The following is a 15,825-nucleotide window of genomic DNA, read 5'->3' on the forward strand; positions in this document are numbered from 1 at the left end:
TGGGGGCCGCGGCCGTTAATGACCGGTCGCCGCGCGCCTGGCCGAACCCACTGCGCGTAAGCCGCCCGCGCACGGGGCTTGAAAAATCAAAGCTGAGCTGGTTTTACCTGGCCTCGCTGAGGTAGCCCATCCTCTCACCGCGCAGCTGCTCCTCTGGCCGGCTCCCCCCGCGCCTCCAGAAAAACAGCGCAGCTGGACGTGAGCTGAAGAGCCGCAGGCCTCGGGGGTGAGGGCCCGAGCAGCGGCCACCGGGACGGGCCAGAGCCAGGCCTGGACGCCGCGGGGCCCTTGGGCACTCCGCTGTGCCTGCCTGAGGGAGTTGGGTTTGGCTGTGAGCAGGGCCAGACAGGGATGTCTGTGCAGGATCTTCTTGCTTGGTTTGACCTGGGCTTCCTTCTTCCTGCATTACCTGAAGAAGTCGTCGTGTTGTTCTGTCATTTAAATTAAATAACTTGATAAGCACGTGAAAGACCCCTAGCATCATTATCCGCGAAGTTACAGAGCAGATCCCTTGGACTGTGTTAGCAGTTTGATATTCATCAAACAAGCCTAGCAGTTGTCAAACTGTTTTGAGTCCATGTTGCAGTTAACCTCTTAGATCAGCCATAGTCTGGTCCTTAGTAGTAGTAGTAGGTAAGAGCCATTTCAAGGATAAGCACAGAACCATGTGCAATTATCTTGCCTACTTTTCTAGTATTTATGGCAGGAGAAATAAACCACAAGTTCATTCTCTACGGTTGGATGTCCTGTCCATAAGTTACAGGTACTACAGGATAGCTAGGTATCTTTTTTCCTTGTGATGTCTAACATATGTAATTGCAGGTTTTATTAATTTTATTCTGCTAATAAATGCATGCATCATTCTTTGATCAGACATTACCCATTAGGTTCTCTGAGATAAAATATCAGCAGCTTTAAGTGAGCTCAACGGTCTTTCAGTGTCTAAACAAATCTGTAATGCTTCAAATATTTTAGAAAATCATTTGGCTATACTTCACAACTTTTGAATACTTTGGCTTTATATTGCTGGTGATGAAAGTAGAAGGTCAAAGCCTTCTGTATAAGGGAAAGACTTAAACTTTTCCTTCACCCCCAGTTTTTACTAGATAGTGTTCTATTCTAAAACTTAGTGTTCCATTCTAAAATGTAATATTGGAATTGTGAACATAAATAAATTTATAGTGGGCAAATGTTGTGTTCTGTTGTGATAACTGGCTTTTCCACCTCTTTTTTCAGGTGAAGTAGCAAGAAGATTAATTTTCTATCATTTGTATTGGAAGCAAATTCTCTTTGCTTTAGTAGTTCAGGGACAACAGGAAGATATGCAGTGCAATTTTTTTGACTGTGCTGGAGATACTTTTTACAGTATGAAAAAATTCTGAATTTCACAAAAGTAAATTAAATGGACCCATTGCCATGTGATGTTTCTAGAAACCCCTACAAGAATAAATAAGCAGATAGATAGAAAAGAGTAGTAGTCTTCTGTCTGCCTGAAAAGCAGGATTGGCTCTTTGTATTTTAAGGTTTAACTTCTGCTTTCCTTCTTCCATCATATTTCTGTGCCAGTTCTATGTTGAATAACTTGATATTCTCAATTTTATTTGTCTCTAGCCTCTTCGACTTGATATAAAACGGAAACTAACAGCTCGGTCTGACCGGGTGAAGAGCGTAGACTTGCATCCCACAGAGCCATGGATGTTGGCTAGCCTTTACAATGGCAGTGTCTGTGTTTGGAACCATGAAACACAGGTGATGATTTTGATTTTCCGTTGTTATGAAATCTGAATAACTGACAGATGTATAAATTCTGTTTTTCAGTACTAGATACACAAGAAGAATCTTAAATCACTGCCAGTAATTGACTGTACTCTCCCCCATCTTATTGCAAAAGTCACTATAATAATAGACAAGGAGTATTTTTAGCTGTCGCTTTAATGATGTTTCATTTCCTATAAATGTGTTTTTCAAGAATTATTTCCTTTGTAAATTCCTTGCAAACTAATGCCTTTCCTTCTTCAAGATTAGATGCCTCTTGTCTTGTAGCTGCCATCTGTATTTGTGAAGGGTGTAGGAACTGTTAGACCTCTACCTGTCTATCCAGTATAGTTGAAATTGGGCAGCAGCTCCAAAAATATTCGGAGGTGGGGTTGGGTTAAGAATGAAGGGAGAACATTAAGGTGGTGTTAAAGACCAGAACAGGCAAGTGTCTGCCTTCTGGGACAGGTATGTTCCTTTTAAAAAGTGTGTATGTGGTGTGGTAGGCAACATACTGGACACTGTTAAGAAAAGCTAAAGAGCTGATTTCAAAACAGATGCTGTCTCCAGTGCTATAAACTTATCATTTTTATATTTAGACGCTGGTGAAGACTTTTGAAGTGTGTGACCTGCCAGTGAGAGCTGCCAAATTCGTGGCAAGAAAGAACTGGGTTGTCACAGGAGCTGTAAGCTATTGTTGTCTTCTGATTTCCATATGCAGTAGTATTTCTCTAATTTATTTTCGTGCTTTGTACATCCTTTGTACATCACTTAATAACTTAATGATTTGGTATGAATTTTTAGAAGAGAAAGAATACTTCAGTACAGTTTCCCAAAAATTTTCTCCTTTAAGTAAGCTTAGAAACTTGAACTTTTCATTTCAAAGGAGAGCAACCTAATATGGTGGCTAATTCTGCATGTAGTGCAAGGTAAATCTAGATTCAACCTTTACTGTCAACTGGAATATGCTCAGCACCCAATTTTGACTAAATATTAGTAGTGCTAATGTAGCTAAGATGAAACTATTGACTATCCTAGGTAAGATAACATAGAAGTTACTTTCTACTCTTTTTCTTGGTTATCTTAATTTTTTTAAATTTTTTTACTTCTCTCTAGAAAAATACTCTGCTTTTATTCAGTGGGTCTACTTTGAGAGGAATAGTTCTATTCTAATCTTGGTAACATGTTTTTCTTGATGGAATGAATGTTTTTTGTCTAAACTGAGGCAATGCCTAATTTTTTTTTTGTCTCAAATTTTTTCTAGTCTTCTGCCCTATACACAGAGTAAAAAATTTCTTGTCATTTCATTGCCTTATGCCGCTATGACCCAGTTACTTCAAGTGCGCATAAGTTATCACTGTTTCTCAAGTATGACACTGCCTCTTTGGCAGCACAAGAGTTCAAACAGCTGTATGTGAAATGGATTAGTAACCGGTGAAAGTTAGTCTCCATTTTTATTTTTATCAACTTAATTTCAGCTGGATCAGTTTCTCGATCAGTGTGCATCTGTATTTGTCCTAGCTTTCCCAAGGGAGGCTGCAATGCAGTGACAAGACATGGCAAGGAAAGGGCAAGACAGCTGCTTTCAGCAACAGGGCCAAGTCTTAATGTCTATGAAGATGTGACATTAGTTATTGCTTATTCTGTGTGTTGCATATTCATTATGCTGATACGCTGGTCTTCGAAAGAACATCCTTGTCCTTTCCTGCCATTCTGAAGAGTGTTTTCTGTAAGTGTCGCTGCTTAAACACGCTTGTATGTGAAAGAGGAAAAGGCAGAGAGGAGAAGTAAACGCTTTAGATAAAACAAGTAGTGTAGAGTTTATCACTAAGTTTCATTTACTCTGATGGTCTTGTAAGTCACAGTCACTTCTGAAAGCTTTACCTGATGTCTTATTCCTTGTCAGCGGAAAAAAAATTTAAGGCTTGGGAGTACTGCTTTTAATAATACTGTATCTGAAATAAAAATACCTCCCCCAAAAAAGAACTTGTCAACTTTATTTTTTAGAATTGATACCACCTTTCGACTTGACTTAGAGCTGCAACTCCTTTCCTCCTGGCCCCACAGCATTAACATAATTATAAATTTTAAGTTGGAGAACCTTGCTTTTCATTTCATATAAAGCATTAATAATTTTAAAAGCATTTTTGCACTATTTTAAATACATCTTTTAAAAATGAAATTTAGTTGAATTTTTTTCTGTTTCATAAATGCCTTGGAATAGGATTGGGTAATTTATAGACTTCTCAATCAAAGTATAATTTGTATCATTAGTGATGTACAGAAACTACATTTTCTTAAATATTTTGTTGGTAGAGGCTCTTCAATGGTGGAATGTTTTTTTTTTTTTTTCTAGCTACCCTGCATTGAACATAAGGTGTGTTATACAGAGGGTCCTATTTTAATGGTGGCTTTTCTTCCCTTCATAGGATGACATGCAAATTAGAGTTTTTAATTACAACACCTTGGAAAGAGTTCATATGTTTGAAGCACACTCAGACTACATTCGTTGTATTGCTGTGCATCCCACACAGCCTTTCATACTGACAAGCAGCGGTAAGAGTTCTTTAGTATATTGTTACATCTATTAACCAGCTGGTTTTTTGGCTTCTGTTTCCTACCTAGTGAGGGATGCATGTTTTTTCCTTTTTCTGCTGAAACAGGAATCCTTGAGCAATTAGCCAACATGACAGTTGTCATTTCGTGTTACATCTTTGCCAGATGCATTCATGTTTTTTTAAATGGAATATCAACTGTACTTACAATTTAAAATATAATAGCTTATGTTCTTGTCAGAGAAGACTGAAGAACCTTGTTGTTCAATATTGGCCAGAGGAAAGGTTCATATATGTGCTAATTAGCTGTTACTTGAGTTTGCCACACTGAAGTTCTGATTTTTAAAAAAATGACATAATGGTTTGGAGTATGTTTTCAGCTGGCAGTCTGACTTGAAGCAACAAATAACTTCCACATTTTTTCTGAGTTCTCTGTTATTTGAGCTAATCTATCTTACTCAGAATTGGAAGATCCCAGTATCCTAACAGATTTTGTCCAAGAATGTCTACATCGTGCTACTCAGTCCTTTTCATTCCTGGAAACCTTACTAATGCAGTCAGAGTTCTGCAAGAATGCAGAGAGCCTTGTGAGGCAGAAGAACCATATACTTCTGTGTTTTGCTGTTGAAGCTAATACTTGAAATAAATGTACTAGGAAGCCACCTTGGCTGTCTCTGCTTCCTGTTCCATAGTGCTCATCAGAGTAGGTACTGCAGAAGAAAGCATGGCTCTAGTTACTTTAATATCTGTCTGGTATTTTAAGATTAATGATTCAGCACCTTAATTCAATTCTTATAATTCAATTCTTAATCTCCCTTTTTAAGACAGATGTGTTTCTTTCTCAGTTTTATCACCATTTTACTGGACAACCTTTTTGAGAAACTTGTACTCCCTGTGGTCCTTCTACAAGAAAGGACTGGGAATCTTACAGATTAAAATACATTGAGTATTAGCAGTGCCCCTTTCAAGGGGGAAGGGATGAGTGAACCTTTTTTTTGAAGTTCTAAGGATTATATAGTCTAAGAAGGTAGATAAGAGAATATATTAACTGAAGCTTGGTGGTTTTTTGTTTTGTTTTTTCAGATGACATGCTCATTAAACTCTGGGACTGGGATAAAAAATGGTCTTGTTCTCAAGTGTTTGAAGGACACACCCATTATGTCATGCAGATTGTCATAAACCCAAAAGACAATAATCAGTTTGCCAGTGCCTCTTTGGATAGGACAATCAAGGTAGAGAAACTGTATTTTGGGTTGGGTTGGTTGGTTTTTTTAGTCATGAAGTAATTATCAGAGTCACAAACCAATAATACTCTGTGGACAATATGTCCGAATTCTTAAAAGAAGGTGCAATAATAGAATTCTTACTGAACAAAGACCTGAACGTTGGTTGAGTTACTATGCACCTACTAAGTAATCCAGTAAACTGACAAGCTTACCTGTCACCTCTAATCATTGCAATGTGGTTCTCTAAACTTTTAAGTGCTGCATTTCCATTTGGATTACACAGAAATATTGGGGAGTGGTAATGGTTATACTGTCAATTAGTTTGGGAAAATTGAAACTACATCTCTCTCTCTAGTGGGTAAAGCCTTTAACTGTATGCATTAAAAAAAAAAAAGGCATTTCTCCCATTATTTTCCTGTTCTTGGCTGTCTGTCTATTTAATTGTTTCCAAAGATGTCTTCATGGTAGACCCTCATGAGTTTGATTTTTCTGTGAAACTGTTGCTGAATATCTGGGACCATAGATTTACAGCCATTGGAGCAGACACCTACATTCCCTATACATTATCAGTGTATTGGCTGTAAAAACCCGGTTTTGATCTCATACATCCTCAGATGTTGATATAAGGTGCATATAAATGTTGATTTGATTTGATAATCATGGGAAAATAGCAGTATATCTACAACTTGACTTGTTTCATTTTAAGTCCTCATTTAGCACGAGGTTTGTCATTCACTTAATGTAACTGGAAAAAATAAAATTCAGGACATGGGAGCAACCTATGTATGCACAAATAGTTGATTGCTTTTTCTAGGTCTATTAGTTCATTTCATAAACAGATACTTCTTCCTACAAACAGTGTCTTGTGTGGTTTTATGTCAAAAAAAAAAAGTTTGAAAGAAACCAATTCCATTGTTTTGAGGTGTGCGCACAGTGTGTGGAACTCGGTATACTCAGAAGTTATTTCTGTTTATTTGGGAAGAGGATTGGTCGTTTGATAAGTAGTTGTTCAGGTTCTTCACCTAAGAAAACAACCATGTCTTTAGAATTCTGTTTTCTGTACCTTTGGAATTTTAAAGTACATCTAAATACCCACTCTGTTTGCAAAGTTGACCTGGATGCAAAAGATCAATAACTACATGCAGTTGGGTTTCTTGTTGCTTTGTTTCTGGGAAGGTGTGGCAGCTTGGCTCTTCTTCACCCAACTTTACTTTGGAAGGCCATGAGAAAGGAGTAAACTGCATTGACTATTACAGTGGAGGAGACAAGCCATATCTCATTTCAGGTGCAGATGACCGGTTGGTTAAGATCTGGGACTACCAGGTATGCGGTCAACTCTTAAACTTTTGTGCAGACTGCCAGCAAAACCATTAGTGAAGAAATAGAAAAAGAAGGAAAGGACTTGAATACACCAACAGATTTTCCTGATTTTTCTTTGGCAAGAAGGAAGTGGGGGGCAAATATTTCATGACATGTTTTTCATTTAAGACAAAAAAAAAAAAAAGATTTTGTTAATCCTTGAGAAAATCTGTTGTGAATCTAAATAACCTGAAAGTTAATTTGTAGAATTAAATTTGACATGAAGTTTCTATTATTAGCATTATTTTTTTTCTTGTAACGTAGTAATCCCTGCCTTTTGGACTTCATTTTTTGTGGGTTAAAGTGCTCCTCTTCCATGTTCAAATGTAAATATCGTTCATGTATCAACTCTTTCCATGCTCTCACCTCTTTTTTTTTTCTTCCTTTTTTCTTTATTCCCTTCCATCTCTCCTTTTTCATCCTATGCACATTTACACAGGCACATGGGTGCCTGCACGCACATGCATGTGCTTCTGCTTGACAGTTTGCAGGGGTCATGAGGTGACTTGGTTGATTGCTCTACAGGAAAGATTGAATCCAGGGATTCAGTTCTGTTGCTGAAACCTAGAGCTCTGAAGTTCTTACTGTGTACAAGTGTATGAATGGCCAGACGGGTGAAAGGATGAAATTTGTTAGATAGTACTTTCTGGTTGTTAAAGCATGTTGCCCTAGAGTAAATCCAAGGTCAGAAGTTAAAGCTAATACTGGTAATTTAATTATGCGCTACATAAGTAATGACTGTCACATTATATTACAACAGTAATGACTGTTACATAACAGTACTTGAAATTTTGCCACCATGTACAGCCACCATACATCAGTTAACGTGGCCTAATCTTAGTTATCTCAAGTAGAATAGACTTTTCTTTTACAACTGTGTGAATGAACATTTGTAAAGACAATATTATATATGTCTTTAGCTGTAATGAGATTGATCTTTTGCTCTTTTTTTTTTTTTTTGCAGTAAACTCAGCTTTTTATCTTGTTCTTTTCTCTGTTGTGCTACATAGCTCGGAGAAAACATATCTTCTAGGCAGAAACCTATGATATTCCAGCAGCAAACTGTAAAAGCACAGATTATTCTAGACAAAACATAAGGGATTCTAAGTTGTCAAGGTCCAACTAATGGACTTTCAAACCTAAATTTAACCCTGAAAATTCACTGTCGACTTCCTCATTTTTAGGTTAGTCAGTAAAGAACTTGTCAGTCAAATTATCCAGAGATTGTTTCTTCTTCTGGATATGATCTTCTCCAGGACACTCCGCTTCTGGGGAGGAGAAATTAACTCAATACAGTCATGGGTTTTAGTATGTCTAATGCTGTTGTTTGAGCATCTTGGAAATAAGTGTTACTGGAAGAAATCTAGAGAAATACATTTTCAGATAAATTTTGGATTGGGGGAAGATTTTTTTTTTTGAGAAATGAAGGTAAAAATATAGCAACATATTTATTATCTTTATTATCTGTACTTGTACTTCTGACTCTTCTTTTTTTTTTTTATTTCCCCCCCCCCCACCCCCCCAGAATAAAACATGTGTACAAACACTGGAAGGACATGCTCAAAATGTGTCATGTGTCAGCTTCCATCCTGAATTGCCTATCATTATCACCGGCTCAGAAGACGGTAATTTTGTTTTTTCTGATCTATAAAGGACAGGGGAAGAACTTATGGGAGAGCTCTTCTTGTGGTGTGGCTACACACCTCCTGCCCTCACATTGAGAGAAGAGATAAAAGGCATGTGTGTCTTTCTTTTTCCTCCAGGAACTGTGCGCATTTGGCATTCAAGCACTTACCGCCTGGAAAGTACCCTCAACTACGGTATGGAGAGAGTGTGGTGTGTGGCCAGCTTGAGAGGATCCAATAATGTGGCTTTGGGATATGATGAAGGCAGCATTATTGTTAAGGTATAATGAATGATTTGGAACGATAAATGGTGATTCATCACTGTCCTGTGTACAGAGCAACTGATTTCTGATTCTGTGGTAAGATGTAAAATACTGAAAATCGGGCATTTTAATTGGCATTTTTAGGCAGAGACAGGGTATTTCACTAGATATATTCAACTGAAAAGAAAATCAAGAATGTATTTTCTCCACATGCTAAATTCTTATGCCACCCTTCCTAGCTTGGTCGTGAAGAACCTGCCATGTCCATGGATGCAAATGGAAAAATTATTTGGGCTAAACATTCAGAAGTCCAACAAGCTAACTTGAAAGCTATGGGAGATGCTGAGATCAAAGACGGAGAAAGATTGCCGTTGGCTGTAAAGGATATGGGGAGCTGTGAAATCTATCCTCAGACAATTCAGCACAACCCTAATGGACGGTAATAGATTTTAGACCAATACTTAAACATTTCTGATCTCTCATTTTTCTTTTCAATCCAAAAGTTTTCCAGTTAAAAAAAATAAGAAGTTGCATGGGTGCTGAAAGCCTCTGCAGAACAGGTGTCATGGAGCCAGGCAGTGTAAAATCAGAGTAATAGATGGGCTTCACCCGAAAGAACTGCTTAAACAGACAAGTTGGACATTCTAGGTAGGGGAAGAAGAATGCAAACAAAAGGTAATAGCAGCAAACCACATTCTTTTATCACTTCTCTTGAATTGTTTTTTTTGTTAGCAAGTAAGCTAAATTAAAAGAAGAGGTAAAGGGCTACAATGTACAAGAGCTGCTCAGTAGAGGCCAGAAGGAAGAGGGAATAGCAAGTAGCTAGCAACGTGACACAGAGGAAAACCCGGTTCTGTGACATTTTTGGAATATACAAAGCTATCCTATTCTGTCTGCAGTTGCAGTGGTTATATTGGGCTAGGGGCCTTTAACTTTTCAGATAATTTGTCTACTTGATCATGCCTATTGAACTGAACACAGGTGTCTGACAAATGCGTCTTTCTCCTGCTCTAGGTTTGTAGTAGTGTGTGGTGATGGTGAATACATCATCTACACAGCTATGGCTTTGAGAAACAAGAGCTTTGGTTCTGCTCAGGAGTTCGTATGGGCACATGATTCTTCAGAGTAAGTGTTGCAGATTTGTTTTTTTCCTCTATATTAATGTAAACTTGCTGTTGCTAGTTTTCAGGCTGTACAAACAGTAAGCTGGCCTGAAGACTAAAACCTGTGAGGATAATGAACTTTCAATAACTGTCCTCCTTTGAAATTTTCCATTTGTAGCACTCTGCTGATTTTTTGAAGATAAATCAAATGCAGTTGTTTACTAAAACTATAAGCTTCTACAAGTTTACTACTTTGAAAGCCAAATAATTTTTATTTTCTTTACAATGCAATCTCTATTTAGATATGCAATCAGGGAGAGCAACAGTGTTGTAAAGATATTTAAAAATTTCAAAGAGAAGAAGTCATTCAAACCTGATTTTGGAGCAGAAGGTAAGTACTTAGTTTTTAAATAGATCAGTTGGCACATTTTTTGCGTGTGGATTTCTTTCACCTTTATTTTCTTGCAGGCATCTACGGTGGCTTCCTCTTGGGTGTCAGATCTGTTAATGGTTTGGCATTCTATGATTGGGAAAACACAGAATTGATTCGCAGAATTGAAATTCAGCCTAAACATGTAAGTTTCTAGATGGGACTGAAGATATTCACCTGTCTCTGTCTACTGATGTTTATTATTTTTTTTAATAGACTGATGATTTTCCTGAATGAAGCCAAGCTGTCAGTCGTAAAGTAGTAACTTCTTAAGTTTATCTCTATCTTGTAGCAGAAGGGGAAGAAAAATCCCTATATGTGTTGATATGTGTTGGCTTCTCAAGTACTAAAGCTTCTGTTAGAGTTAGTATGTTTTAACTTTAATTTATACATCCTTCTTTCTTAACCTGGGGTCTCTAAAACAGTGCCGTTATTGATTCTACTGATACAGATTTTCTGGTCTGACTCGGGTGAGCTTGTCTGCATTGCTACGGAAGAGTCATTCTTCATTCTGAAATACCTATCAGAAAAAGTTGCAGCAGCCCAAGAGACACATGAAGGTGTCACTGAAGATGGAATTGAAGATGCTTTTGAGGTACCCTCTGTTTTAAAAAAAAAAAATGGAATAGGATTAAAGATCATGGAAGCAAGTCTTGAGTGTAGCAAATTTAGTCCTTAACATAGTCCTATTAAATTTTAGTTTCCAGAACACTGGAATACAGTATAAATCTGCCTGAGGAACACTGTTTAATCATTTTATTTGGGTTCCTTGGAGAGAGTATCCCTGTTGGAATCTCAGTACGACAGACCTTGATGTTTACATTTCTCTTCAGATACCTGTTTACTGTACTACAGAGTTATAGGTGTTATTTTTAAAGCACACACTCAGGTAGTATGTTTACATTACTTAAACTTTTTCTGCAATTTTCAAGTTTTGAAATGTTACTGAAATTCGAGAAAAGTAGAAAAAACCTCATGCTGTGAAACGTCAAAAACACAACTTTCCTTGTGAAATTTTTCTTTGCTTGCTTACTGCTTAGTTTGGTGCTTGTGTCCTGGATTTGTAATTGGTTTAGACAAGTATTAAGCAAGAGATTTCATAAGTTAGTGTTTCTGTAAAACTAAAAGCATTATTTAAGTACTTCCAAACTCTTATCTAAACTTGTTTGCAACTTGCCCAACTATTTCCATAAGTATAGACTATTAAGTTTAATTTGAAAATGCAATGGTCTTTCTGCTATCTAAAAGTACCTTTTTACATATCTAACTAAATTAAACTTAATTTGTAGGTTCTTGGTGAGATTCAGGAGATTGTGAAAACAGGCTTGTGGGTAGGCGACTGCTTTATTTACACCAGTTCTGTGAACAGACTCAACTACTACGTCGGAGGAGAAATTGTCACTATCGCCCACTTAGACAGGTAAGTTGCTGCACTGGGTTGCAAGCAAGTGTTAAATGTTCTTTCAATGAAGTTGGGACAAGGTGATCCTTTCCACCTGCTTGCTGTGCATTACTACTTTTTCTTGTGTATCATGCTACATGTATGTTCTGAGGCAGTAGTGTAATCTCGGAGGTAATACAGTGTTACGTGAAAGTGCATATATAGGAGAAATAGAATTTTACATGTGAGAATTCTTGCTACTGTAAATACTATTGGACTCTTTTTTTTTTTTTTTAATACACTGGCAGTGGATCTATAAAATATAAATATTCTTTGTTTTGTTTCAGGACAATGTATCTTTTGGGGTATATCCCTAAGGACAACCGACTTTATTTGGGTGATAAAGAGCTAAACATTGTTAGCTACTCTTTGCTGGTCTCGGTGCTTGAATATCAAACTGCTGTGATGAGAAGAGATTTTGGTATGGCTGATAAAGTTCTTCCCACAATTCCAAAAGAACAGAGAACGAGAGTTGCACACTTTCTTGAAAAACAGGCAAGAAAACTGCTTTTTAGTTACCAGAAACTTCATAAATCAGTTTATTCACATTTCTAATTGAATTTGCTAAACAAAACCAGATCATTTTTTCTGTAAGCATGAACTTTTTTTTATTTTAGGATTTATTTTAGAATACTTTAACCTTCTGTTTAAAGGGCTTTTGTTAGAACATCTAGGATGCTGTTTGACCAGACAGATCACAGTCTTATTTTCAGATTTTTATTTTAGGGTTTCAAACAACAAGCTCTTGCAGTATCTACAGATCCAGAGCATCGTTTTGAACTTGCTCTTCAACTTGGAGAATTAAAAATAGCCTATCAGCTTGCAGTGGAAGCAGAGGTAAACATACAGTTTTTGGTGATTCATATTAATTCTGAGTAGTAGCATGAATGTAAGAGGCCCTGTAACAAAAGACAGTGGTATGTGGGGATGCAGTACAGCTCCCTGAACACTCCAGTGCCTCCAGCTTCCTTGGTGAAGCTCTCCTGCCTGTAATTCAAAGGAATCTAAGCTGTGGGATGGGGTCAGAAAAATGTTGTCTGCTCAGAAAGCAACAGGAACTCCTGGAGAATACAAAACTTGAACCAAGAATCAAGCCTTGATCTCCAGTATTGAACAGTTGAGAGGAGGAGTGGTGGGACTGAAGCCTCTGGGCCTTCATTCTAGTCTTGACAAACTTAGTCTCCCTGGTGCATCAATCTGCCAGGCAGCAGTTTGTCCTGTAGCCATTATTCAGAGAATTGATCTTATAGTTCCTGTTGTAAAATAATGAAGTTAGTGATAAGGAGTGGTAACTTAGAGAGACAGATGTCTGTCTTACATTCCGAAGGTTAACTTGAGAGCCTTCTTTAAGAGATTGTTACTGTTTAAATTTCCAAAGTGATTTCTACCTCGTCCCTCCATGTTTAATGAAAAACTGTTTATTTTATGTAGTGGTATAGCTGTGTAATGATCTGCATATAACACTCGCTCTGTCATGCTGTGAAGCTGCAGGAATTGTACTCTCTGTGTAATGTATCTTACAAGTGTAATGATGGCATATAGTACCTTCAAAAGTCACCTTACATTTTCATCTTGAATGCTCTGAAAAATCTATAAATGCTGTTCAAAAATGAGGGTGGTTTGTTGTCATTTTTTTCTTTCCCTCCCTCCCCTCTTTTGTACCATTAGTCAGAACAGAAATGGAAGCAACTTGCTGAGCTTGCCATTAGTAAATGCCAGTTTGGCTTAGCCCAGGAGTGTCTCCACCATGCACAAGACTATGGAGGACTACTGCTCCTGGCTACGGCTTCAGGAAATGCGAACATGGTGAATAAGTTAGCTGAAGGAGCAGAAAAAGATGGCAAGAACAATGTTGCGTTTATGAGCTACTTCCTACAGGGAAAGTAAGTAGCGAGCATGAGATTCAGATTGATCTGTTCTGCTTTCCGAAATGCAAAGAACCTCAGGTTCTTCAAATGGTTAACTACAGCTAACTTAAAACTTCTGGAGAAAGATTGTGGCATGTGCCTTTTCAGGAAAGCCGATTCTATTTATGATGGCTGCTACTGTTAAAATCTGAAACGAAAGCACTTGAAATTAACTGTTTACTCTATTATATTAATCTAATACAAAAACTTGTCTTTATTAAACTTACTGGTTAAAATCACATTTTAAAATCTTTTAGGCTTGATTCATGTTTGGAACTCCTGATTAAAACCGGGCGTCTCCCAGAAGCTGCTTTTCTTGCACGGACATATTTGCCAAGCCAAGTTTCAAGGTAACTTCAAAGCATATGCAGACCATAAATAGCGTTGTCAAAATCAGCTGTATGTAACGACTATGGCTTGTGTCTCCAGGGTTGTGAAACTGTGGCGGGAGAATCTCTCTAAAGTCAATCAAAAAGCTGCCGAGTCCCTTGCTGATCCTACAGAATATGAAAATCTTTTCCCTGGATTAAAGGAAGCTTTTGTTGCTGAAGAATATGTTAAACAAAGTCTTGCTGACTTGCGGCCAGCCAGGGAATACCCCCTTGTCACTGTAAGTAAGAAGTGGGAGCTCTCACTGTCTCTGGAAGAAAAACAGCTGGTGCGGTATAAATTCAGCTTTAAGCAAGTCAGTGCAACCACTTAAGCATTCCATGAACATATGTTTTGGTGTGTGTTTTTGTTCATTTACTTTTAGCCAAATGAAGAAAGAAACTTACTTGAAGAAGCAAAGGGCTTTGAGCCTTCTGGAGTAACGGCACCTCAGGTCAGTGTTACTACTAAATGGTGAACTCTAAGAAAGAGGCAATTTTGCTATTTTACAGTAACATCTACCCTGGAGAATTATTTCACCCATAATGGACAAATTTTTGCTCTTATTGGCTTGACTTGTAAGCACTGCAGCTCAGTTTCATGTTCTTTTGTCTCAGACTCTTCCTAATCTACTTCTCTAACTACTAATTTCTTGACTGTGAAAGTATTTATTTTGTGTGGTTACCTATCTTGGGTCATCTTTTGTTAGTGTGAGTAGTCGTAGAGTTTTACCATCGAATTTATCCTGCAGAAAAACAATTTCGCTTGCACATAAAACACTCTCAACTGCTGCGAGTTTTCTAAAAGCTCAGCAGTTGGAACCTGGAAACTTGCATCTTACAGCAATTAAAAATGCTTTATATTCTTTGCTAGTGTGTGTGGTTACAGAGTAAGACTGTTCCATAACTAACTAGGAATCGTGCTTAATTACTTGAAAATTATGTTCTCATCAACATCTGAAGTAACTGAGGTTTGTTTTTTTTACTGTCTCAGTTGTCCAAGTCTTATGCAGAAAACATGTGACATATTTAACCTATAAGTATACAGATTGAAATGAACACTTAAAATGCTTTTCAGCGCTTGAACAGAAGATGACAACTTGTAATTCTTGCTCATGTCAAATACACTTTACATTTGAATGTGAAAATCAGAGTGGGAGACTTCCTTGGAGACAATGATGTTGGCACTGCTCTTTGAGGCTATAAACTTCTAAAAGAACTGCAGTGGAAATTGAGGGAGAAACAGAAAGTCACAACTCTCCATTCTGTCTGTTTTTTCCTTGCAGGAGATGCACTACAAAACTTTCTTGACAGTTCAGAGAAGTTAGCTTACTTTCAAGTAGCTTTAGTGACTGTTTTGCTGCTTGTGTTTCACAGCAAGTATCACTAAAGCAAAATCAAACTTCTGTGCAGAATTGCAAAAGTTCTCTAAAACAAATTAGAACTGAAGCTGAAAACAAGACCACTAATGTTAGAAGTGTATCTTTGCATTCAGTTAGTGATGGCATAGAAGTCCTTAAACAACAGTTGTCTCTTACAGCTGAGGCTGAATATGGGGGTTTTGTAGGAGATAACCATATTTAGATTAATTATATAATTAATTGAATAGTACCATTGCTTCAGTAATGGTACTAACAGATGAATTATATATTAATGTAAAATGTGTGCAGCAGCAAAGAGAGGGCAAGTGTTAAACCATTGTAGGGTATGGAACACAAAGCCTAACAGTACTAAGACTTGCCACCTCTGCTAAACTGCTGTGACAAGCTCAAGTCACCTAATCTCTTTCCTGC

General features: G+C 37.6%; 1 protein-coding gene across 1 annotated transcript in view; it reads left to right on the forward strand.

Annotated features, from left to right (window-relative positions):
• The first annotated feature begins 1,032 nt into the window (after positions 1 to 1,032).
• The window catches only part of COPB2 (coatomer protein complex, subunit beta 2 (beta prime)), a 15,969-nt gene continuing 1,176 nt past the window's right edge, over positions 1,033 to 15,825 (forward strand). The window contains exons 1-21 of the mRNA XM_010297287.1: positions 1,033 to 1,038; positions 1,612 to 1,749; positions 2,355 to 2,441; positions 4,185 to 4,311; positions 5,394 to 5,542; positions 6,713 to 6,859; positions 8,421 to 8,520; positions 8,659 to 8,801; positions 9,023 to 9,222; positions 9,798 to 9,908; positions 10,189 to 10,277; positions 10,355 to 10,461; positions 10,768 to 10,911; positions 11,606 to 11,736; positions 12,045 to 12,252; positions 12,484 to 12,594; positions 13,426 to 13,640; positions 13,922 to 14,014; positions 14,094 to 14,274; positions 14,419 to 14,487; positions 15,279 to 15,281. Coding sequence (XP_010295589.1) covers positions 1,033 to 1,038; positions 1,612 to 1,749; positions 2,355 to 2,441; positions 4,185 to 4,311; positions 5,394 to 5,542; positions 6,713 to 6,859; positions 8,421 to 8,520; positions 8,659 to 8,801; positions 9,023 to 9,222; positions 9,798 to 9,908; positions 10,189 to 10,277; positions 10,355 to 10,461; positions 10,768 to 10,911; positions 11,606 to 11,736; positions 12,045 to 12,252; positions 12,484 to 12,594; positions 13,426 to 13,640; positions 13,922 to 14,014; positions 14,094 to 14,274; positions 14,419 to 14,487; positions 15,279 to 15,281 — 2,559 coding nt within the window. The remainder of the gene's footprint in view (positions 1,039 to 1,611; positions 1,750 to 2,354; positions 2,442 to 4,184; positions 4,312 to 5,393; positions 5,543 to 6,712; positions 6,860 to 8,420; positions 8,521 to 8,658; positions 8,802 to 9,022; positions 9,223 to 9,797; positions 9,909 to 10,188; positions 10,278 to 10,354; positions 10,462 to 10,767; positions 10,912 to 11,605; positions 11,737 to 12,044; positions 12,253 to 12,483; positions 12,595 to 13,425; positions 13,641 to 13,921; positions 14,015 to 14,093; positions 14,275 to 14,418; positions 14,488 to 15,278; positions 15,282 to 15,825) is intronic.

Source organism: Phaethon lepturus, unplaced genomic scaffold, assembly GCF_000687285.1.
Source record: "Phaethon lepturus isolate BGI_N335 unplaced genomic scaffold, ASM68728v1 scaffold21711, whole genome shotgun sequence".
Lineage (NCBI taxonomy): Eukaryota > Metazoa > Chordata > Aves > Phaethontiformes > Phaethontidae > Phaethon > Phaethon lepturus.